The sequence below is a fragment of the Muscardinus avellanarius genome (genome assembly GCF_963383645.1).
Source record: "Muscardinus avellanarius genome assembly, chromosome: 22".
Taxonomy (NCBI): domain Eukaryota; kingdom Metazoa; phylum Chordata; class Mammalia; order Rodentia; family Gliridae; genus Muscardinus; species Muscardinus avellanarius.
In genome coordinates, this window is record NC_137808.1 from 538,844 (window position 1) to 562,011 (window position 23,168).

Below are 23,168 nucleotides of genomic sequence, written 5' to 3' on the forward strand. Positions count from 1 at the left end.
CAGGGGCATTCTACCTCCAAGCTACACTCTAGCCCCTTTGTTTGAATTTTGAATATTTTGAAAAAGGATCTTGCTAAGTTGCTGAAAGTGGCCTCCAACCTGCGATCCTCCTGTCTCAAGTCTGCAAAGTACTGGTATCACAGGCGTATGTCACCACACCCAGCTAAAGACTTGTTCTGGATAGCAGCAAGGTTTTATATGATTCAGATAAACTCTATTAATCCTTTTTACTGGTGCATTCTACTCATATATCATATTGGGATATATTAATCCTAAGACGAGACCTGGGAAGCACAAAGGAACAAGGAAATGGCACAGAGTCATGAGTCCAGCGCATGAAATTAAGCGATGGAGAAAACAAACCCGGGTTAGAAAAGAAAGGTGTGCTGAAAGCAGAGTGGGTCTGAGGAGCACAGCCTACTTGGGAACATCAGTTCCTTTTGGTACCCTGGGGAAGCTGAAGTGATGTCAAGTAAACTGTGGCCAGAACATGGGCATCTGCACCGGCCCCACCCGGGAGCCACGGTCCCCGGAGCTTCTGAGGACCTCTTCCAGGCACGACACCACTCTCAGTTCTTACCCGGTGTTTTCTAAAACTGAAGTCTAGGAGCGGCATGCACTGCTTCAGAAACGCTTCCACAAACAGACGTCCATACTGAAGAAAAGAGACAGGCTGGTGACTGCTAGCTGAAGGCTTCCATCTGAAAGGCCCCTCCCCGAGGCACATGGGACCACCTAGCCTGAAAGCTGCCTTTTTTTTTTTGCGGGTCTGGGGATGGAACCCAGGGGCATTAGACCTCCAAGCTACACCCCCTGCCCTATTTTTATTCTTTATTTTGAAACTAGGTCTCACTAAGTTGCAGGGCGCTTCACTAAGTAACTCAGGTTGGCTGCAAACCTGTCATCCTCCCGTCTCAGCCTCCAAAATACTGGGATGACAAGCATGCGCCACCATCCCCAGCTCTATTCTTACTTTTATATATACAAAAATAGAGAGTTGTTCAACATTTCATTTGGATAATGTAGCCTAATATGGAAAATAAACAGGCCTGCTTAGTTCAAGAGTGAGAGCAGAGAGGACAGGCGCAGCTCTAGCTCCCTGAGGATAACTTTCTCCCCAAGGAGAGAAACTGCACAGGGCCGAGGGGTACACGGTACACTGCGGATTTCCTAACTTACTCATCAGCAAACCACTCCCTCCACTGACCCACCTCCTGCCCTATACCCTGGGTAGAGAGAGGCCAGGAAAGGGGCACCATCCACTTGGCAGGAGACTTCAGGGGAGGGGAAGAAGTATTCTCTCTATACCACCGTGGAACAGTGGTTTTACCATAAAATCTAGGGCTGATCTTGGAAAATCCCCAGGGGAGAGGTGTTTGGCAACTATCAGAATGTGTTATCAGTTCCCCCAGTCATAAGGCCGTCCCAAGGGATTCCTTCTCTTCTTCCTTCTCCTCCTCCTCCCCTCCCTTTCCTATTGCTGGGTTTGGCAGGAAAGGTGACTGCTGATCTTTAACTCGAGTACCCTCCAAGGAAAACTGCCTTCTCCACTCATCCAACCAGTGTGGGAGACACTCCTGCCGCCTCCCTAAGACGCCACCTGTGAGCACAGAGCCTCCGGCCTGCGGGCAAGGTCTAGAGCGGTTTATCTAAGCTGAGCCCCTCCAGAATAATCCACAGGCAGAAACGCTACTGACCAGGAACTGGGAAATCTCTCACCTTCAAACAGGCATGCAGAACAGGGTGACTGTCAAATACCTGGGGGTGAGAGACAAGAGCCCAGAGTGAGGGGCTGCTCCCGCCCGTCCCCGCTCTGCGCGCTGTGGAGAATTCTAAATGAAGGGGGAACGTCAATAGTTTAACTATAAGTCAGTTCTGCAGAGTAACTTGCATAATTGAAGTCCCAGAAAAGGAAGAAAGGATAAAGAGAAAAAAGAAATTGGTTCTAACTGGGGATATTGAAAATACAGCACGATTAGTGGGCCGAAACATTTATTTATGGTGGCACTGGGGATTGAACCCAGGGACAGTCTACCTCAAAGGTACACCTTGAGCCCTAATTTTTCTTTTTCTTTTTGAAATGGGGTCTCACTAGGTTGATGAGTCTATTTGCTGAAGCTGTCCTGGAACCTGTGATTCTCCTGTCTCAGCCTCCCAAGTACTAGGATTACAGGTGTGGCCCACCATATATGGCCTTTATAATTTATTTATTTGTTTGTGTTTGTACTGATTGAACCCAGGGACATTCTACCTCTGGGCTACACCCCAACCCTCTTTTTTTTTTATATTTCGAAAAAGGATCTTTCCAAGTTGCTGAAGGTGGCCTTGAATCTGTGATCCTCTGCGGCAGACTTCCAAGTCCTGAGATAACAGGCGTGCCCCACCGAGCCCAGCTAATAAAGACTTCATCAGAAAGTGATGTTCTAGGCCGAGGGACCAGCCTGAGCAAAATCTCAGAGTGGGTAAAAGCAGAGAATGTTTTAAGGATAATGAAGAAACTCAAGAGTTGGAGGAGGGAGTGCGCAGATCACAGAAGACGTGGAAAGATAAGTGGAGGAATGACAGGGAGCAAGTCTTGCGGCATAGAGGGGAGGCAGGAGGGGAAGGAAGAAGTGCCCAGAGAGAAGGGGCTCCCGGAGGGCAGTGTGTATGAGGGAGGACACGGGCCCCAGGTGAGGAGAGGAGCGGAGAGGGCACTTCGGAAGCTCGGACCTGTTTCTGCAACTGGCGGAGGACGCGCCAGGGCGCCCTCTACTCACTTTCATCAGGTTGATGAGGATGCTGAAGTCTCGAACAGCCATGTTCCAGTACAGGAGCTTCTCTTCATGAACCTGGGGGCAGCCAAACGGTGCGTCTCAACTACAGCAAATGCTCTCACTGCACGCCCACTGGTGCACAGTCCTTCAATCGCAGGGCTATGCAGAGACTGTGGACAATTATCCACCCACAAGACGATTCCAAGGCCTGCATGTGGCGGTAAGGTCAGAGTGCCTTAGAGAGTCAAAAACTCCCAGTAGGCAAAGGCTCTCAGCAGACCTGCCGCCACCGGGCCCGGTGCTCGCCCTCGCCCCAGCAGTCCAGCTCAGCTCTGCTAGGCAGGCTGCCCAGCCCACAGCGCCTCACGCAGGCTGGCTTAGCTCCGGCCGGCGACCCGTGCACAACAGCAGGAGCCAGGAAGACAGAGCCCAATTCTGACTTCCAACTGAAGGAAAGAGGTTGCACGAGGAGCCCTTTGAAAAGCTGGATCTTGGTGATGCAAAGGAAAGAGCTTAGGAGAAATCCGGGACCCAAGAAATAGAAGACCCTCCGGGTAATCTACAGGCCATCTCCTGCTGGGGATATACCTGACCCACCTGTGGCATGTCTGCCGCGGTGCCGGCCTGCAGGCCTTTCACTGTCTTCTCGAGTTCAGCCATCATCGCACGAAAGAAAATGACAAAGGTGTGCCTGGAAGAAGGAAAAGCACACATGCCCACACAGCGACACACTAGGAAGGATGTCCTGGGAAGAAGCCCGTAGGTCAAAGCAACTTCCTTCCGCCTACCCGAATGGTCCTTCACTAGGGCTCACTGAAAGAGGACAGGGAAAGAGAGGACAGAAACGAGCCCGAGAAGGTGGCCTGTGACACCGTGGGGCTAACTTGATGAAAAGAGGTGGTAGAGATATATATATACAAGACTGAAATAGTGGAGATATGCTGTGAACTTGAGTCCTGGTTCCCTGCTCATTTTATTGCCTGCATAACCTTGAGAGAGTCCCTTTTAATATGTTCCTCGATGTTAAATAGAAGTAATGACAGCGACCCGACAGATTATTGGAAAGAAAAATGGGATAAAGTGTAAGTGAGCCAGGCATTGGTGGCGCATGCTTGTAATCCCAGCATTTGGGAGGCTGAGACAGGAGGATCCGGGTTCGCAGACAGCTTCGGCTATTTATTAAGGCCCTCTGCAACTCCGTGAGACTCTGTTTCAAAATAAAGAATAAAAAATAGGCATTCTACCTCCAAGCTACGCCCCCAGCCCTATTTTATTCTTAATTTTGAAACAGGGTCTCACTAATTTGCTAAGGCTGTTCTGGGACCTGCAATACTCCTGTCTCAGCCTCTCAACTTGTCCTTTTTTTTTTTTTTTTTTCTTTTGCGGTACTGGGGATGTAACCCAAGTGCATTCTACCTCCAAGATACACCCCAGCCCTATTTTTGATTCTTTATTTTGAAACAGGGTCTTACTGAATTTCAAAGGGCCTCATCAAGTAGCTGAGGCTCACTGTGTACCACGATCCTCCTGTCTCAGCCTCCCAAATGCTGGGATTACAGACATGGGCCACCACGCCCAGCTCACCTTGTCCTCCTTAAAAGGCAGTCAAAATACTTAAAAAAATAATGTCAAGTTTATTTTTATTTCCTTTTTGTGGTACTGGGGATTGAACCCAGAGGCATTCTACCTTCGAGCTACCACCGCAGCCTGATTTTATTTGTTTTGAAACAGGGTCTTGCTAGGTTAATGAGTCTCACTACTTGCTGAGGCTATCCTCAAACCTCTGATCTTTCTGTCTCAGCCTCCCAAGTACTGGGACTACAGGTGTGTGCCACCATGCCCTTCTAAGTTTATTTTACTTATTTACCTATTTGTCTGTTTTGGTGCTGGAGAGGAAACCCGAGCCTCATGCATGCTAAGAATGTGTATTATTACCAGGCCGCATTCCTCAGCCCTAGTTTTAAGCTTAGAATATGAGTGAAGACAGAAGTCCATTGAAGACCATAATCACCAACACCAACACTCACTCCTCAGCAAGGTCTGCTCAGTCTATGGGCTGAGGCCCCTTGAAGAAACGCATAGAAGACACTCAGGGCTCGCCGAACGACTGCACCCACCACCCGGACCAAAACTGGAAGAGGAACGTGGTTACTGGGGAGCTCTATACATCAGCTGGTGCGACTCCACTTTAGGGGAAGAACTGGAGGAAAGAACTCCACCTGGTCAGCGTGGGGAACGTGGAGGAAGCGGCATCTTTTGGAGAGTTGATCAATTCCGGGACGCCAACCCCGGCGATCTCCTCCACAGCCTTCAGCACGCTGTCTGTGTGCTCCAGGTAGATGCTGCGAGGAGAGTGGAGAGTGGGAGCAGTGTGAGCACGCCACGAAACTCCTGAGGTCAGATTTCTTTCTTCATATGTTTTTCTTCTTCTTTGTACTACAAGGGGCTAAACGCAGAGAGCTCTCCCACAAACCTACATCCCATCTCACTGGAAGTTGCCCAGGCTGTCTACGAACTTGCAATTTCGTTCCATGGAAATTTTCACTCCCTGGAGAAAACCAAGCATCTCACCAAAGCAAGTCATGGAGCTGTTCATTAAAGATGCTGCTCTTCTCCTCCCCCTGTGGCCACGCCCGGCAGAGGAACTGTCGGGCCAGGATGGCTGTTGGAAAATAGGATAAAGGCAACTAATATGGAAGAAACTGATCTCTCTTTTAAAAAATGTATGTATTTTAGCTGGGGATGCATGAGTCCCTGGGTTCAATTCTCATCTCTGAAAAGAAAAAAGAAAAAAAGAAAAACACAAATTCTAGGCCACTTATGGTAGGGTATACTTGTAATCCCAGTATTTGGGAAATTGAGACAGGAAAATCATTCCAGTTCTTAGGAGGCCAAGACAGAAGGATTGAAGATTCAAGTCCAGCTTCAGCCAACTTACTGAGACACTATTTCAAAATAAAAAATAAAAAAGGACTAGGAGTATATGTCAGAGGTAGAACACCTGAGTTCAATCCCCAATACCAAAAAAAAAAAAAAAAAAAACCCTTAAGCCAACCAAAATTATCCAGAGCTGAGGGCAATCTCTACTAACAAAAAAAGGGAATAAAATAAATAAAAAAATTATTTATCCAGCCAACCAAACCAAAATTACACCAGCAACGTCAGCAGCAGTCAGTCTTCGCTCCTCCTGGCCTCCCTGGTGTAGTGAGGAGGCATGTGCAACATTACACAGAGACTTACATGCAAGTGTGTACAAGGTTCAGGGACATCCCGAGATTATAAAAGATATTTGTTCTTTTCATTAAAAAAAAGAAAAAGGAGAAGAAGAAGAAAAGAGGATCTGGGGCATCACCAATTTGTTCCTTCTTTGGAGTTGCAGTTGTTGACTTCTCCAGGAAGACCATCAAAATTCTGATGAGGTACACGCCACACTGGAGATTGGGAACGCTAGCATGGAAGTTCTGCACGTAACTGAAGCTCTGACTGGAAGAAGACAAGAAACAAAACCCGTGGCCTCACAAATACCAAAGACACATTGCAGTCCACATGAGTTGAATAAGTCAAATAAGTCCCCAGTAAGTATTAGATGGCCTGATGACATTCCTTGGTTCACTCTTTACTACCATGATTTTTTAGGCATTATGACAGAAAACTATCTTTGTATAGAGGAAGCCAGGGCAGAAGAGAGCCCTGTGGCCTCCAACAGATAATGTTTGCCAAAACCCTGAATGCCAAGTTAATATGTACAACCTGGGACAAATTATTTGTTCCTAGGAGCCTTAGGAAATACAATGAAAATCATGTTCAATAAGCCGGGCATACTGGGGCACGCTTATAATCCCAGTACTTGGGAGGCTGACAGGAAGATTGCAGGTTCATGGCCAGCCTCAGCTACTTAGTGAGGCCCTCTGCAACTTGATGAGATCATGTTTCAAAATAAAGAATAAAAAACAGGGATGGGAGTATAGCTTGGAGGTAGAATGTCCCTGGGTTCCATCCAGGCACCAGGAAAAAAAAAAAATCAGATTCAGTACAGACAATGGGGGAAAAAATTATAAGGTAGAGCAATGGCTCTTCTTTTATTTTTGTTACTGAGGATCAAAGCCAGGACCTCACACATTCTAGACAAGTGTTCTATGACTTAGCTACATCCCCAATTTTTTTCTTTTTTTCTTTCTCCCTTTCTCTCTTTCTTTCTTTCTTTCTTTCTTTCTTTCTTTCTTTCTTTCTTTCTTTCTCCAGGTCTGGGGATGGAACCCACTGGCATTTGACCTCCGAGCTACACCCCCTGCCCTATTATTAATTCTTTATTTTGAAAGAAGGTCTCACTAAGCTGCAGAGGGCCTCACTAAGTAGCTGAGGCTGTCCGCGAACTGGGATCCTCTAGTCTCAGCCTCCTGAATGTTGGGATTACAAGAGTGCGCCACCAAGCTGGCTCTTTTTTTTTTTTTTCTTTTCTTTTCTTTTCCTTTCGTGGTACTGGGGTGGAACCCAGGGGCCTTCTACCTCCAGGCTACACTCCCAGACCTATTTTCTATTTTATTTGGAAAAAGGGTCTCACTAAGTTGCTGAGAACCTCACTAAGTAGCTGAGGCTGGCTTCGAACCTGTGCGATCCTCCCATTTTAGCATCCCAAGTACTGGGATTATAAATGTGCACCCACCGTAGCCAGCTATCTTTCCTTTTACTTATTTTTATATTTTTGTGTGGTACTGGGGATTGAACCTGGGGTATTCTACATCCAAGCTACACTTCCAGCCCTATTTTATTTTTATTTTGGAACAAGGTCTTTCTAGGTTGCTGAGAGCCTAAATACTTGCTGAGGCTATCCTTGAATCTGTGATCCTCCTGTCTCAACTTCCCAAGTACTGAGATCGCAGGTATGTGCCCCCACCCTCGGCTTATTTTTTCAGTTTTAAATAGGGTCTCGCTGAGTTACTGTGCACTAACTTCCACCTTGCCGTCTCCCGGTCTCAGCCTCCCAAGTACTGAGGTTAGAGACGTTTGCCACCACGTCCAGCTCTGGTTAAAGATTTCTAATGCTGCAGTTTATCAGAATGCATAGGTGAAAAAGCTTATATGCAAAAAGTTTTTTAAATATCAATTTTCTTCACAACTACTGAGACACCCAAATTTTTCAAAGAAACCTTACCAATCCAGTTCCTAGGAGTTTCTTGGAGAGACACTCTAGGATATGCGGTCTGACTCACCTGAGCAGTTCATCCAAGGCCTGTTCATCTTCTATCTGCTTTAGTCGTCTAGTAAGGACCTCGAGGGCTGAGTATAGTAAATTGTGATGTCCAGAGAAACAAAATCCATTCCTAAAGGAAAGGAAGGTCACAGTAAAGTGGTTTAGATTGATTTCCAAAAGATTATTTGGACAGCTACTCAGGATTCTGGCCTCTAAACTTAACATCAACTAGTCAACAGAGTTTGAAAAAAGAATTCAAAGTACTCAATGGCCAAATTCAGTCACGGCCCAGATTGAAAACTGAAATATCAGATCAGAAAGTGAAGTGTACCCAGAATAGTTGTCCTTAAATACCTAACAGTCCTCATAGGTTTACTTTCAAGAGAGAGAGAAAAAAAAGTTCTCATCATTCTCTACCATTTTAGATTTGTCAGTCCTCTCCAAGAAGACTGTCAATTTGTTAAACTGCTAAATCAATATTCAGTCCAAAGTGTTCAGTAAAGCAAGAATCAATTTCTCTAAGTTAAATCTTTTTTTTTTAAGCTGGGCATATGGCACACGCCGATAATCCTAGTACTGAAGAGACTGAGACTGGAGGATCCCAGGTCCAAGGACAGCCTCAGCAATTCAGTGAGGTTTGTAGCAACCTAGTGAGACCTGTTTCCAAATAAGAAATAAAATTAATATCAGTATGGGCATGTAGTTTAGAGAAAGAATGCCTCTGGGTTCAATCTCTAGCACCACAAAAAAAAAAAAAAAAAAAAAGCAGCTTTCTTTTTTTTTTAACACAGGTGTGTACCACTGCACTCAGCTAAGAAATAATTTCTTAGCCAGGTATGATGGTGCACGCTTGTAATCCCAGTATTTAGGAGGCTGAGACAGGAGGATCACAAATTCAAAGCTCGCCTCAGCAATGTGGCAAGACTGTCAGAAACCTAGTGAAACCCTGTTTCCAAATAAAGAAATAAAATCTTTATTTCTGGGCTAGGAGCATAGCTTGGAATAGAATGCTTTTAGATTCAATCCCTAGTACAAGAAGAAAAAAGAAAAGAAAAATATAGTGGCTCCATAAGACTAAAAGGGGCAGGACCAAATAAAAAAAGAATAAAGCAACATGAAGGTTTGGGCCCTTTCCTTCTTTATATTCCAGTGCATAGTTGTCAAATAAGCAGGGACAGATTCGTTTTGCTCTGCAAAATGATTTCCCATACACTTACCAAGCAAAAACCCCATAAAAAATCTGCAGGAGCCTCTGATAACAGGAAGACATTATGTGGTACTCCTGAGCTCTCACTCCTGACATGCCAGCCCCGCTGTGATTCTCAGCGACGAAGCACTGAAAAGGAAAACGAACTCAGGGCAGTTGATCCAGCAATAGCATTCTGGCTTTTCTCACCCAAAATGAAATCTTGTGTTCACTTCCTCTAAGCCTCTACAAGGACAGGAGGGTCTTCTGACCTGGAAGTAGTTGTGAATGTTCTCCAGATGGTTGCACAGTGGGCTCAGCAGCTGAATGACATGATGAGCAATTTCGTGGGCACGTCGCTGATGGAGATGTAAAAATCCAATATTCCGGTTTCCTTTATTCTGCAATAAATTCAGTTACAAGGAAAGGAACTGCTGAAGAGTTTCTCTAAAACTACGAGTTTATTACAGTGTTTAGTCAAACTTATTTGCCCAGGTAGGAGCCAGAAGGATCAATGAACTGCTTGCAAATAACTATTTTTTGACGAAGAAATAAAAATCATGCTCCATTTTCAAATAACTGAGAGGTTGGCTTTTTCTTGTACTGGGGATTGAATCCAGGGGCATCCTACCTGCAAGCTATTTCATTCTTATTTTGAAACAGGCTTTAAGTTGGGGGAGGCCTCACTAAGTACTTAAGGTTGGCTTGAAACTGTGAAGCTCTTTTTTTTTTTTTGGTGGTACTAGGGTTCCTGGAAGCCCTTCTATCTCTGGGCCACACTCCCAGACCTATTTTATTAATTTTTTTTATTTGGAAACAGGGTCTCTTAAGCCAGCAAGGCTGGCTCCGAACCAGCGCAATCCTCCAGTCTCCGCCTCCCAAGTGCGGGGATTACAAGCGTGCGCCACCACGCCCAGCAACCTGTGAACCTCTTGTCTCAGCCTCCCAAGTGCTCCCAAGTACTGGGACTACAGGTATCCACCACCACACCCAACTTTATTTTATAATTCTAAAACAATTTTATTCTTAAATTGCTGAAGCTGTTATTGAACCTGGAATCTTTTTGACTCAGGCACTAAGTATTACGATTAGGTACGATTAGGTACCATCAAGCCTGGCTGAGAGATTGAATTTTACAGAGTAATAATATTGTTTGATTAAGAAGTATAGACCCAAACCAGGCGTGGTGGCGCACATTTGTAATCCCAGCATTTGGGAGGCTGACGGGAGGATTGTGGTTCATGGACGGCCTCAGCTACTCAGCAAGGCCCTTTGCAACTCTGTGAGACCCTGTTTCAAAAATAAAAAAAAAAAGGACTGGGGGTGTAGCTCAGAGTGAGTTAAGACTGTCCCTGGGTTCCATCCCTAGTACAAAAAAAAAAAGAATAGACCCATTATAATTTAGTAACATAAAGCGCACACAAAAGTAGGAATCATTAAATTGGGCATGGTGATGCACATTTGTAATCCCAGTACTTGGGAGGCGAGACAGGAGGGCTGCAGGCTGGCGACTGGCCTCAGCAACTTAGTGAAACCCTGTTTCAAAATAAAAAGACATCTAGGGGTATAGCTGAGGTCGAAATCCCCGGTTTCAATTCCCTGTGCTTAAAAAAAGAAAGTAGAAATTATTTAGGTAGAGAGGAAAGTAGAACTAATAGTACAAATAAAAATCAAGTAACCAGCTGGGCGTGGTGGCACACGCTTGTAATCCCTGCGCTTGGGAGACAGAGATAGGAGGATCGCGCATTTTCGAAGCCAGCCGCGTGTGCTGGCTTAAGAGACCGTTTCCAAATAAAAAAAAATGTAAAAATAGGTCTGGGAGTGTAGCCCGGAGGTAGAAGGGCTTCCAGGAACCCCAGTACCACCAAAAAAAAAAAAAAAAAGAAATAAAATAAATAAATAAATAAATAAAAAATAGGACACAGGGTGTAGCTCAGAGGTCGAATGCCCCTGGGTTCCATCCCCAGACCCGCAAAAAAAAAAAAAAAAAAAAAAAAACCTAAGCTGGTGGGTGTGGTGGCACATGCTTGTAATCCTAGTACTTGAGAGGCTGAGACAGGAGGATTGTAGGTTCAAGGACAGCCTCAGAAACAGTGAGACTCAGCTGGGCATGGTGGCACACATTTGTAATCCCAGTACTTGGGAGGCTGACACAGGAGGATCCAGGTTCATGGACAGCCTCAGCTACTTAGTGAGGCCCTCTGAAATACTGAGACTCTGTTTCAAAATAAAGAATAAAAGCCGGGCGTGGGGCGTGGTGGCACACGCTTGTAATCCCCACGCTTGGGAGGCAGAAACAGGAGGATCGCACAGGTTCAAAGCCAGCCGTGTGCACTGGCTTAGGAGACCGTTTCCAAATAAAAATGTAAAAATAGGTCTGGGAGTGTAGCCCGGAGGTAGAAGGGCTTCCAGGAACCCCAGTACCACCAAAAAATAAATAAATAATAAATAAATAAAATTAAAAAATCGGGTTGTGAACCTAGCTCGGAGGTAGAATATCCCAGAGTTCAATCCCAACAACCACAAAAACTAAAGAAAAAAAGAAAAGGAAAAAAGGAAGGAAGGAAGGAAGGAAGGAAGGAAGAAAGGAAGGAAATAGTGAGACTCTAATCAACCTAGCGAGACCCTATTTCAAAAATAAAAATAAAATAGGGCTGGGGACAAAGCTCCAAGGTAGGATGCCCTGGATTTAATCTCCAGAGCCTCCAAAATAAATAAATAAATAAATAAGCAAGCCTGAGGGTTCGGAAATAAATAAATAAATAAATAAATAAATAAATAAATAAATAAGCAAGCAAGCCAGCCTGAGGGTTCGGGGTGTAGCTCAGTGGTATTTGCCTACCATTCATGAGGCTCAAGATTCAACCACTAGCACCACAAAACAAAACAACAACCTCCCCTCCAAAAAACAAAACAAAACATAAGCAGGGCACGGTGGCACACACTTATCATCCAAGTACTTGGGAGGCTGAGACAGGAGGATTGAAGGTTTAGACCAGCCTCAGTAACTTAGTAAGACTCTGTTTCCAAAATAAATAAATGAATAAAACAGGGCTAGAATATAACTCAAAACACTCCTGGGTTCAACTCTCAGTACCATAAAATTAATTAATTCATGAATATCTTGTTTTAGGAACCTTTTTTGTTTTCTGTGTTTCAATGTTTACATCTCTTTTCTTTTTTCTTTTTAGCCATGCTGGGGATCAAACCTGGGACCTACCACATGCTAAGCAAGTGCTCTACCACCAAGAGTACATTATACCCGACCCTAGAGTTGTGTGTGTGTGTGTGTGTGTGTGTGTGTGTGTGTGTGTGTGTTAGTTACTGGGGATCGAAGCCAGGAACATTCTACCTCCGAGATACACCCCCAGGCCAATTTTTTTATTCTTTAACCTGAAACAGGGTCTCACTCAGTTGTGGAGGGCCTAAGTAGCAAAGGCTGGCTTTGAACCTACGATCCTATCTCAGCATCCCAAGTACTAGGATAACAAGTGTGCACCACCACATCGAGCTCCAGAGCTCCTTTTGAACACAAAGCTAATACAATCTGGCTTTGGGGTGGCTACCACATTACCCAATGACCCAAATAAGATCCCCTTATGTCAGAGAAAATGACACCCCTGAGAGCTGATTGTTTCCAAACCCACTAAGCCCAGGTACCATGCTTCTGTCAATACTAACCTTGAGGAAGGGGTTTCTCTTGGCAAAAGACGGTGTCAACATATTCTCTACCTTCTGGGCAAGGTCTTCCAGCAAGAAAAGCAGCTCAGGGGGGCCAAGCTGCAAAACTTCTGTAGCCTGTCATACAGAGAAAAAGGAATAATTGGAAGTATATTCTGGTCATTTTATTTTGGGTACATTTCACGCTCACCCTTCCCAATTAGTGAAAAATCGACTCTGATTAATAAAAAAAAAAGAGCCAGGCGTGGTGGTGCACACTTGTAATCTTTGTACTTGGGAGGCTGGGACAGAAGGATCCCACAGGTTCAAAACCAGCCTCAGCTACTTAATGAGGCTCTCAGCAACATAGGGAGACTGTTTCCAAATAAAATATAAAATAGGTCTAGGAGTATAGCCTAGAGGTAGAAGGCCCATGGGTTCCATTCCCAGTACCATAAAAAAAGAAAGGAAAAGAAGAGAAAAGAAAAGAAAAGAAAGGAAAAAAAATCCCTTCATCACATATAAAGAATGGTTGTTGTACTCTGTGAACGTATCAAAAAGTCAAGTGTTTGCAGGCAGGTGTGGTGGCGCATGCCTAGAATCCCAGTACTTGGGAGGCTGAAGCAAGTGGACAGCAGGTTGAAGGGCAGCCTCAGCAAGTACTGAGGTTCTCACTAACCTAGCAAGACCCTATTTCAAAAGAAAAATATCGCCGGGCCTGGTGGCGCACGCTTGTAATCCCAACGCTTGGGAGGCTGAGACAGGAGAATTACACAGGTTTGAAGCCAGCCTCAGCTACTCAGTGAGGCTCTCAGCAACTTAGTGAGACCCTGTTTCCAAATAAAGTATAAAAATAAGTCTGGAAGTATAGCCCGGAGGTAGAAAAGCCCCTGGGTTCCACCCTCACAAATAGATAAATAAATAAATAAATAGATAAATAAATAAATAAATGAACAAACAAACAAAGTTGGGCTAGAGGTAGAATGCCTCTGGATATAGTCCAGAGTAACTCACACACACACAAATCAAGCATTTGCAAAATAAACCAAATTTTAAAATTATTAAAATAGGAATCTGGTCAGTAATAGTACACTCCTATAACCCCAGTACACTTGGGAGGCTGAAAAGAGCGTAAGTAGAGCCCCACCACAGCAACTTAGCAAAATTCCCTTTCAAAATGGTGGTGGAGCCAGGCAGGGCGGCGCACGCTTGTAATCCCCGCGCTTGGGAGGCAGAGACAGGAGGATAGCACAGGTTCGAAGAGAGCCTCAGCTGGTTTAAGAGACCCTGTTTCCGAATAAAATATAAAATAGGTCTGGGAGTGTAGCCCGAAGGTAGAAGACCCCTGGGTTCCATACCCCGTATCACCAAAAAAAAAGGTGGTGGATGGCGAGGCTAAGACAGGAGGATTGCAGGTTCAAGAACAGGCTCAGCAATGTAGCAAGACCCAGAAACCTACTGAGAGCCTGTTTCAAAATAAAAAAGTAAAAAAGGTCTGGGGTGTAGCTTGGAGGTAGAATGTCCCTGAGCTCAATCCCTAGTACTAAATAAAAAAAAGGGAATCTGAGACAATATAGTTTAAAAGGCATAATTGTGTGTGTGTGTGTGTGTGTGTGTGTGTGTGTGTGTGTGTGTGTGTGTGTGTTTTAACTAGGGATGGAAGTCAGGGGCCTAATTCTACCTCCTACACTCCCAATCCTATTTTTTATTCTTTATTTTGAAACAAGGTTTTACTAAGTTGCAGAAGGCCTCACTAAGTAGCTGAGGCTGGCCATGAACCTTGATCCTCCTGTCTCAGCCTCCCAAGTACTGGGATTACTATGTGCCACTATGCCCAGCTGAGACTCTCAAAATAAAAATGAAGCCGGGTGTGGTGGCACACGCTTGTAATCCCAGCATTTGGGAGGCTTAGACAGGAGGATCGCAGTTCAGGGACAGCCTCAGCTACTTAGTGAGGCCCTTTGCAACTCAGTGAGACCTTGTTTCAAAATAAAGAATAAAGCCGGGCGTGGTGGTGCACGCTTGTAATCCCCACGCTTGGGAGGCGGAGACAGGAGGATCGCGCAGGTTCGAAGCCAGCCGCGCGCTGGCTTAGGAGACCCTGTTTCCAAAATGAAAATGTAAAAATAGGTCTGGGAGTGTAGCCCTGAGGTAGAAGGGCTTCCAGGAACCCCAGTACCACCAAAAAATAAATAAATTAATTAAAAAAAAAAAAGAATAAAAAAATAGGGCTAGGGATGTAGCTTGGAGGTAGAATGGCCCAGGGTTCTATCCTCAGTACAGGGGGGAAAAAAAAAAGGAATAAGAGTAGAGCTGGGCGCTTTGTGAAAAATTAAGTTCGGAGATCTCTGTCCTTACTTACTTCAGTGTGCATTTCGGTGTCTAAGATGAACTTGGTCACAAGGCCACAGTGCAGAATAGAGAAGACCTCGATGTCCAACTCTCGGAAAAACGCATGGTAATTTTGTAGTGACACAGATGTATTTCCTTCCTTCCCTGTGACTTCCTGGGGAGAGAGCAGCAGGGACCAAGAGAATAAATAAGTCCCCTAGAGGAACCACGTTTCTTTTTTGTTATAGTACTGGGGATGGGATCTAGTGTCTTGGAATACCATGCAATACCACCACTGAGCCCCAGCCCAGCCCTGTGTTATCTGATTTTAATAAAGACTCAAGAGATAAATGTGTTTCCATTTTATGCATATTTACACATTTTATGAACATTTATTTGGCAACTCAGGGAGGCCCTCCACAACTTGGTGAGATCCTATTTCAAAATAAAAAATTAAAATAATAGGGTTAGGATAAGACTCAGAGGTAAAATACCCCTGGATTCCCCAGTAACACAAAAGAAAAAAAAAAAAAGGGAAAAATTTCAAAGTACTATTGGGGTGCAAAACAAGCAAAACAAAACATAAAAGAAAATAATTAGAAAAGCCAACTAGTAGCTAGGTATGGTGGCGCATGCTTGTAATCCCAGTACATGGGAGGCTGAGACAGGAGGATCGCAGGTTTGCGGCCAGCCTCAGCTACTCAGTGAGGCCCGGTTTCAAATGAAGTATAAAATATAGGGCTGGGTGGCCTAGTTCAGAGGTAGTATGCCCATGGGTCAATCCTTAGCACCAAAAACACCTATCAAGGATAAGGCCTTAAGAGTTTACTTTGACTCTGCTATCACAAGTGTCACTCCAAGGCTTGGGGAGTGATTTGCTTCTCTAACCTCCAATTTTCCCTTCATAAAATGCAGGAAACAAGCCGAGTCTGGTGGCACACACTGGTAGTCCCAGCATTTGGGAGGCTCAGACAGGAGGATCGCAGTTCGAATACAGCCTCAGCTACTACTTAGCGAGGCCCTTTGCCATTCAGTGAGACCATATTTCAAAATAATAAAAAAATAGGGCTGGGAGTGTAGCTCGGAGGTAGAATGCCCCTGGGGTTCATCCCCAGTACCAATAAATACATAAATACATAAATACATAAATAAATAAATAAATAAATAAATAAATAAATAAATAAATAAAATGCAGGAAATGAAGTGGGCCCTCTGCAGCTCTCACTGGGCTGTCAGATACTGTTGGTACACACCCGCAGCCCTAATACCTTGTCTAGCTGGCTTTTTCCAGACAGCACGGGGTCATATTCTGAATTATCCTCTTTGGAAAGGGTGTCAGAGGGGGATGCTTTGTTGGTGTCTGCTTTTTGCTTCTTTCCTCTTTCTGTTACAAAAAGAAAAGAAACCCAAGTAATCAGTAATTGTGGTCTGTCAAGTTGGGCATGATGGCGCACTCTTGTAATCCCAGGATTTGGGAGGGCAAGAGGATCACAGGTTCGAGACTAGCCTCAGCAACTTAGTGAACTTGGTGAGGCCCTTCGACACTTGGCCCGTTTTGTTTTGGTGGGTCTGAGGCATTTGACCTCCGAGCTATAAACCCTACCCTGATTTGTAGTCTTTATTCTGAAACAGGGTCTCACTAAGTTGCAGGGGGCCTCACTAAGTAACTGAGGCTGTCCACGAACCATGATCGTCCAGTCTCAGCCTCCCGAATGCTGGGATGACAAGCGTGCGCCGCCACATCTGGCTGCCCCGTTTTAAAGTAAAACATAATATAGGGCTGGAGGTGGGTAGCTCAGAGGTAGAATGCCCCTGGGTTCAATCCCCAGTAACCCCTCAAAAAAAAAAAAAAGGTTCTGTCAAATATTATTGCTCTCAGAAAATAAGCTTTTAAAGTCTACCTAGAGGTAGAAGAGGCGATTTTATAAATTATAGTGCACTTATAAGCCTATTAAGGTAAGGACTCAAGGAAAGGTACATAATCTTTCAATGTCAGATGCCTTGGTACATACAACCTCTTAACTGGAATTCAATACAGAGACACAAGGTAAAGAGACATGAATTTACTCACCTGTCTTTCCTTTTGTTCTGCTTTTTGCGGAAGCAGCAGAACTGCCATGGGGTATTAGATCGAGAGTTTCCAGGTCAAAGTTTGCCAGGGGAGGGATGTAGTCTGGGGTGACTGAAAGAGAGACCAGGCAGCAGGGCTCAATGGTACCAACCATACCCCATCATTAGACGTGGAATGCAGTCACCCAGCTGGCTAAAAACTAGCTTGCAAAATTACCAAGTACAGCATGAATGTTTGCAAGATATATTCAAGACATCTGACATTGTTTTGGCAGAGCAAAATGGCTAGAGAACTTATAGGATATCATATTGTAATAATTATGACCAATTAAAATAAAACCATTCTAAATAATTACATGAAATAACCAAAGAGATAAGGACTAAAAGTAGAAAAACGTAGAGGAACGAGGGTACCCTGAGGAGAAAGTAGGAGAAGAAAGGGGAATGCTAAGGAATGAAGCGAACCAAATTATAATATTATAAGCAAACATGAAAATGTAACAGCAAGCTGGGTGCTTGAGAGCCTGAGAGGGGAAGACTGCAGGTTCAAAGCCATCCTTGGCAACTTAGTGAGGCTCTCAGCAACCTAGCAAGACCTTGTTTTCAGATAAGTAACAGAATTAGGCTGGGGTGTTGGTTGGTAGAATGCCCCTTGGTTCAATTGCCGGTACCACAAAAAATAAATAAATAAATAAATAAATAAATAAATAAATACCATTATTACAAAGAATTATAATGCATCAATAAAAAATTTTTAAAAGCAAAGTGTGGTGGCACACGTTTGTACTCCCAGTACTTGGGAGGCTGCGACAGAAGGATCGCGGCCTTCTGTCTAACTTTATGGCCAGCCTCAGCTACTTAGTGAGGCCCTCCACAACGTAGTGAGACCCTGTTTCAAAATAAAGAATAAAAAATTGGGCTGGGAGTGTAGCTTGAAGGTAGAAACCCCTTGGTTAAATCCCCAACACCACCATAAAAAAAAAATTTAAAAAAAATTAAAAAAATTTTTTGCCAGGCGTGGTGGCGCACGCTTGTAATCCTCGCGCTTGGGAGGCGGAGACAGGAGGATCCCGCTGGTTCGAAGCCAGCCGCGCTGGCTTAAGAGACCCTGTTTCCAAATAAAAACATAAAATAGGTCTGGGAGTGTAGCCCGGAGGTAGAAGGGTTTCTAGGAACTCCAGTACCACCAAAAAATTTAAAAATAAACAAGCTTATATTAATTTATTTTTATACATATATATAATTTATTTATATAATATATAATATATAGATATAATTTATATAATACATATTATATAATTTATATAATATAATATATATAATACTTATTTATTTATTTATTTAACTTTTTTTTTTCAGAAAAAAATGGACCTGCTTGTTAAATGAACCTACTCTATTTGAGAAGATACAAATAATTTTTAAACAGAATCATCAAAATGTGGGGAAAATATTTTGTTCAGCACACATTTTCTTTGACCCAGAGGTGAGGGGCCTTGCATCACTGAGCCAGGCTTAAAAGCCAACTCCGCACGGCCAACCTCAGTGGGGCCAGCAGTCCAGCACTTCCTTACCGGCCAAGTACTTTTCCAGGACCGCCTGCAGCTCTACAATGTCTCTTAATCGAGAGAGCACCTTCCCCTTCATCTCAGGCGATGTCTGTTGGCAGAAGGCATTCACAACCTGCAAAGTACAAATTACACATTCTTATTCTCTGACATATTCAGATTTTAATCTGATTTGCATTATTCACCCGAGGCTAACATTTTTTTGGTAGTACTGGGGATTGCCTGGCTAGCTTCTACCAGACAGCATAGGGTCACATTCTGAATTACCCTCCTTGAAAAGTAGGACGGAGGTTGGCATCTGCTCAGGAGCATTCTACCTCTAAGCTAGCTAAACCCAACAGCCTATCCCATTTTTTATTTTGAAACAGGGTCTCAAGAAGTTGCTGGCTTCAAACCCATGATCCTCCTGTCACAGCCTCCCAAGTGCTGGGATTATAGGCACGCACCACCAAGCACCACCACCTGTAAGTGACTTTGAACTCTGCACTTAAAATTCTCTATGTAAGCCGGGCGTGGTGGCGCACACTTGTCATCCCCGCGCTTGGGAGGCAGAGACAGGAGGATCTCACAGGTTCGAAGCCAGCCTCAGCTACTTAGTGAGGCTCTTAGCAATTTAGTGACACCCTGTTTTCAAATAAAAATATAAAAAAAAATAGGTCTGGGAGTACGGCCTGGAGGTAGAAAGCCTCTGGGTTCCACTTCCAGTACCACACAAAAAACTTTTTAAATAAAAAATAAAATAAAATTCTCTATGTATAAAACAAGATCAAATGCCTGCTTTACCCACATCATAATAAAAGTGTGGCGATCAAATGGACTCATGCAAGCGCACAAATATTCTCTGAAATAAAATGCAAGGGAAAGACACTGAGCGGGCAGGACGTGGTCGCCACTGCCCAGCACAAATATGTTCTTTCTTTATTTTTCTATAAACGTTCTACGGAGGGGAAAGTACCACGACCCATTGTAAAGAGCACATGTGTAGCCTCTGCTAGGATGAGCAGTATTTCCCAAGCGGCGAAGGCGGGAGTCACGCCAGCAGAAGAGCACAAGAGGGCCTGGAGGGGGGAAAATGGGCTGCGTGGTGAATTCTGAATATTTTTTTTTTCTTTTTTTGTGGTACTGGGAGTGGAACCCAGGGGCTTTCTACCCTCAGGCCACACTCCCAGACCTATTTTTACAAATTTTATTTGGAAACAGGATCTCACTAAGTTGCTGAGATCCTCACTACGTAGCTGAGGCTGGCTTCGAACCTGCGCGATCCTCCCAAGGGCTGGGATTACAAACGTGAACCACCGCGCCGGGCCTGGATTCTGAGCATTCTGACTTGGTGATTCAGAACACACGTCGTTGGGGAGGTGGAATGGAACAGCAAGAGGAGCGCAAGCGCCAGTGCTGGGGGACTGTTGGGGGAAGCCTCGTGGGAGCCAAGCAAGAGTTTTGATCTGAGAGGAACTGGAGACAGCAGGTGGAATGTCGCAGTGACTGCTCACCTCTCGGAACCAGTTGAGAGTAAGAAACGTGAGTGAACACATAAACGCACGCTCTTTAGCAGACATGGACTCCAGCCCCTCGCCAGGCTCCAGGTCAGTAAGGAACACCGGACAATCTGAGGGAGAACAACAAATGTTTGCACTTCCCCCTGGTTTAAGTCAAAGAGCCTGGAGGCTGCCCTGGAGCTACTTACTTTCCCCTTTCTTTATTTGTGGGTCAAACTTCGACTAGCTTCAAGAAATACTCCCACATTCGTCTCAAAGAGACTTTCATATTACATACCAATCAACAAATTGGGAAGTTTTAATAATCATAGACAAAATGATTGGGAAGCAAAGTATAATTACGATCACAGCTGATCTGTTAACACAAAGGCATTCGTTTCAGTGTTTCCTTTTGTTTGTGGTACTGCAAGCTGAACTCAGGGGCATTCTATCTAAGAAATATACCCCCAGTCATATTTTACTTTTTTGATTTGAAACAGGGTCTTGCTAGGTTGCCGAGAGTCTCATTACTTGCTGAAGAAACCCTTGAACCTGCAATCCTTCCGTCTCAACCTCCCAAGTACAGAAATTACAGGTGTGTCCCACCATGCCCGGCTAAATCCATACTAATTTTTCTATGGGATACCATTATTACTGCTATACTTGCTATGAAGTTAGCAAACTTCTTCCCACATATAACTGGTACTGATGTGGTTCTAGTCAATATTTAAAAAAAGGTCACAAAGAAAAAAGGATCTGAGGGATTCATCCTTTACCTAAGAGACCATCGATTTCTTCCAGGTTTCCATTAAATTGTTTCTCCACACAAAATCTCAGTAATCGAAAACAGGGAGCCAGGCACAATACAGACACCAATCTAGGGAGGAAAAATCCATGTCTAGACCACACTATTTTTTTTTTTTTTTTTGCGGGTCTGGGGATGGAACCCAGGGGCATTCAACCTCCGAGCTACAACCCCTGCCCTATTTTTTATTCTTTATTTTGAAACCAGGTCTCACTGAGTTGCAGAGGGCCTCACTAAGTAGCTGAGGCTGTCCGCGAACCATGATCCTCCGGTCTCAGCCTCCCGAATGCTGGAATTACAAGCGTGCGCCACCACGCCCGGCTTTAGGCCACACTTTATACTCAGTCGTGCTGGTCCATGTCTGTAAAAAGCCCAACTTTATAATTAAAGACTTTCACCCTTGCTGGGCGTGGTGACACACACTTGTAATCCCAGAATTTGAGAAGCTGAAACAGGGGGTGTGGTTCGCAGACAGCCTCAGCTACTTAGTGAGGCCCTTTGCAACTCAGTGAAACCCTGTTTCAAAATAAAGAATAAAAAATAGGGCTGAGGGTGTAGCTCAGAGGTAGAATGCCCCTGGGTTCCATCCCCAGTACTGCAAAAATAAATAAATAAATAAATAAATAAATAAATAAATAAATAAAGACTTTTGCTCAAAATAAATCTGTCTCTCTATCTCTCCCTTTCTCTCTTTTTGGGGGAAGGAGGTACTAGGAATTAAACCTCGGGCATTCTACTTCGTGTGTGTGTGTGTGTGTGTGTGTGTGTGTGTATTTCTGGGGACTGAGCCCAGGGGCATTCTATCTCCAAGTTACACCCCCCAGCCCTACTTTACTTTTGTTTTGAAACAGGGTGTCACAACTAGATTAATGAAAGTCTCACTACTTGCCAAGGCTGTCCTCAAACCTGCCATCTTTCTGCCTCAGCCTCCCAAGTACGGGAATTAAGTGGAATTATGGGCATGCATCTTGACGTCTGGCTCCAGGGCATTCTACTTCTGAGCTAGTCCTCCGGAGTGTGTGTGAATGTGTATGTGTGTGTGTGTGTGCGCGCGCATATGTGTGTGTTACTGGGAATTGAACCAGGGGCATGCTACCTCTGATCTATACCCCCAGTCCTATTTTATTTTTTATTTTTGAAACAGAGCTTCACTAAGTAGCTGAGGCTGGCTGTGAACCTGCGATCCTCCTGTTTCAGCCCTCCAAGTACTGTGATTACAAGTATGTGCCACCCCCAGACCTATTTTATTTTTATTTTGAATGAAAGCCTCACTAAATTGCTGAGGCTTTCGTCAAACCTACAATCTTCCCAAGTCCTGGAATTCACAGACCTGTGCCAACATGCCCAGAAATAAGCATCTCCTTTTAAGAATAAGTGGCAGAGCACACCTAATGAACGTTCAGCAAATGATGACCTCAACTGTAGCAAGGCAGGAGTATGTGGACGGAAGGAGCAGAGGCAGGAGGGAACGAGAGAGGCAGAAATAGCCAAGGAGGTTCTCGGGAGGAGAAGCGAGGGGCAAGGGACAGAAAACAGCTTCAGGAGCTGACTGTGGTGGGGCACACTTGTAATGTGAATACTTGGGAGGAAGAGACAGGAAGACCATGGTTCAAGGCCAGCCTCATCAAATTAGCAAGACACTGCTTCTATTATTATTATTATTATTATTATTATTATTATTATTATTATTATTCTGGGGATTGAACCCCGGGGAATTCTACCTCTGAGCTATACCTCAGCCCTACTTTTTTTTTTTTTTTTTTTTGGTGGTACTTGGGGTGGAACCCAGACACTTTCTACCTCCAGGCTATACTCCCAGACCCATTTTATATTTTATTTGGAAACAGGGTCTCACTAAGTTGCTGAGAGCCTCACTCAGTAGCTGAGGCTGGCTTCGAACCTGTGCGATCCTCCTGTCTCAGCCTCCCAAGCGCGGGGATGACAAGCGTGCGCCACCACGCCCGGCATCTCAGCCCTACTTTTTATTCTTTATTTTGATACTGGATCTCATTAAGTTGCAGAGGGCCTCACTAAGTAGCTGAGGCTGGCCATGAACTTCTGATCCTCCTGTCTCAGTCTCTCAAGTATGGGGATTACAAGAGTGCACCACCATGCCTAGCTTATTT

At 44.4% G+C, this 23,168-nt stretch overlaps 2 protein-coding genes across 2 annotated transcripts in view; both read right to left on the reverse strand.

Annotated features, from left to right (window-relative positions):
• LOC308278394 (CCA tRNA nucleotidyltransferase 1, mitochondrial-like) overlaps positions 1-23,168 on the reverse strand; it is a gene marked incomplete at both ends in the record, with an annotated part of 995,237 nt that overhangs the window by 174,775 nt on the left and 797,294 nt on the right.
• The window catches only part of FANCD2 (FA complementation group D2), a gene marked incomplete at both ends in the record, with an annotated part of 60,708 nt that overhangs the window by 4,374 nt on the left and 33,166 nt on the right, over positions 1-23,168 (reverse strand). The window contains 17 exons of the mRNA XM_080718135.1: positions 581-655; positions 1,720-1,758; positions 2,760-2,831; positions 3,354-3,447; positions 4,976-5,098; positions 5,328-5,418; positions 6,109-6,239; positions 7,967-8,077; positions 9,165-9,283; positions 9,406-9,534; positions 12,815-12,931; positions 15,156-15,299; positions 16,393-16,508; positions 17,196-17,306; positions 18,766-18,874; positions 20,253-20,368; positions 21,014-21,114. Coding sequence (XP_080574261.1) covers positions 581-655; positions 1,720-1,758; positions 2,760-2,831; positions 3,354-3,447; positions 4,976-5,098; positions 5,328-5,418; positions 6,109-6,239; positions 7,967-8,077; positions 9,165-9,283; positions 9,406-9,534; positions 12,815-12,931; positions 15,156-15,299; positions 16,393-16,508; positions 17,196-17,306; positions 18,766-18,874; positions 20,253-20,368; positions 21,014-21,114 — 1,798 coding nt within the window. The remainder of the gene's footprint in view (positions 1-580; positions 656-1,719; positions 1,759-2,759; positions 2,832-3,353; positions 3,448-4,975; positions 5,099-5,327; positions 5,419-6,108; positions 6,240-7,966; positions 8,078-9,164; positions 9,284-9,405; positions 9,535-12,814; positions 12,932-15,155; positions 15,300-16,392; positions 16,509-17,195; positions 17,307-18,765; positions 18,875-20,252; positions 20,369-21,013; positions 21,115-23,168) is intronic.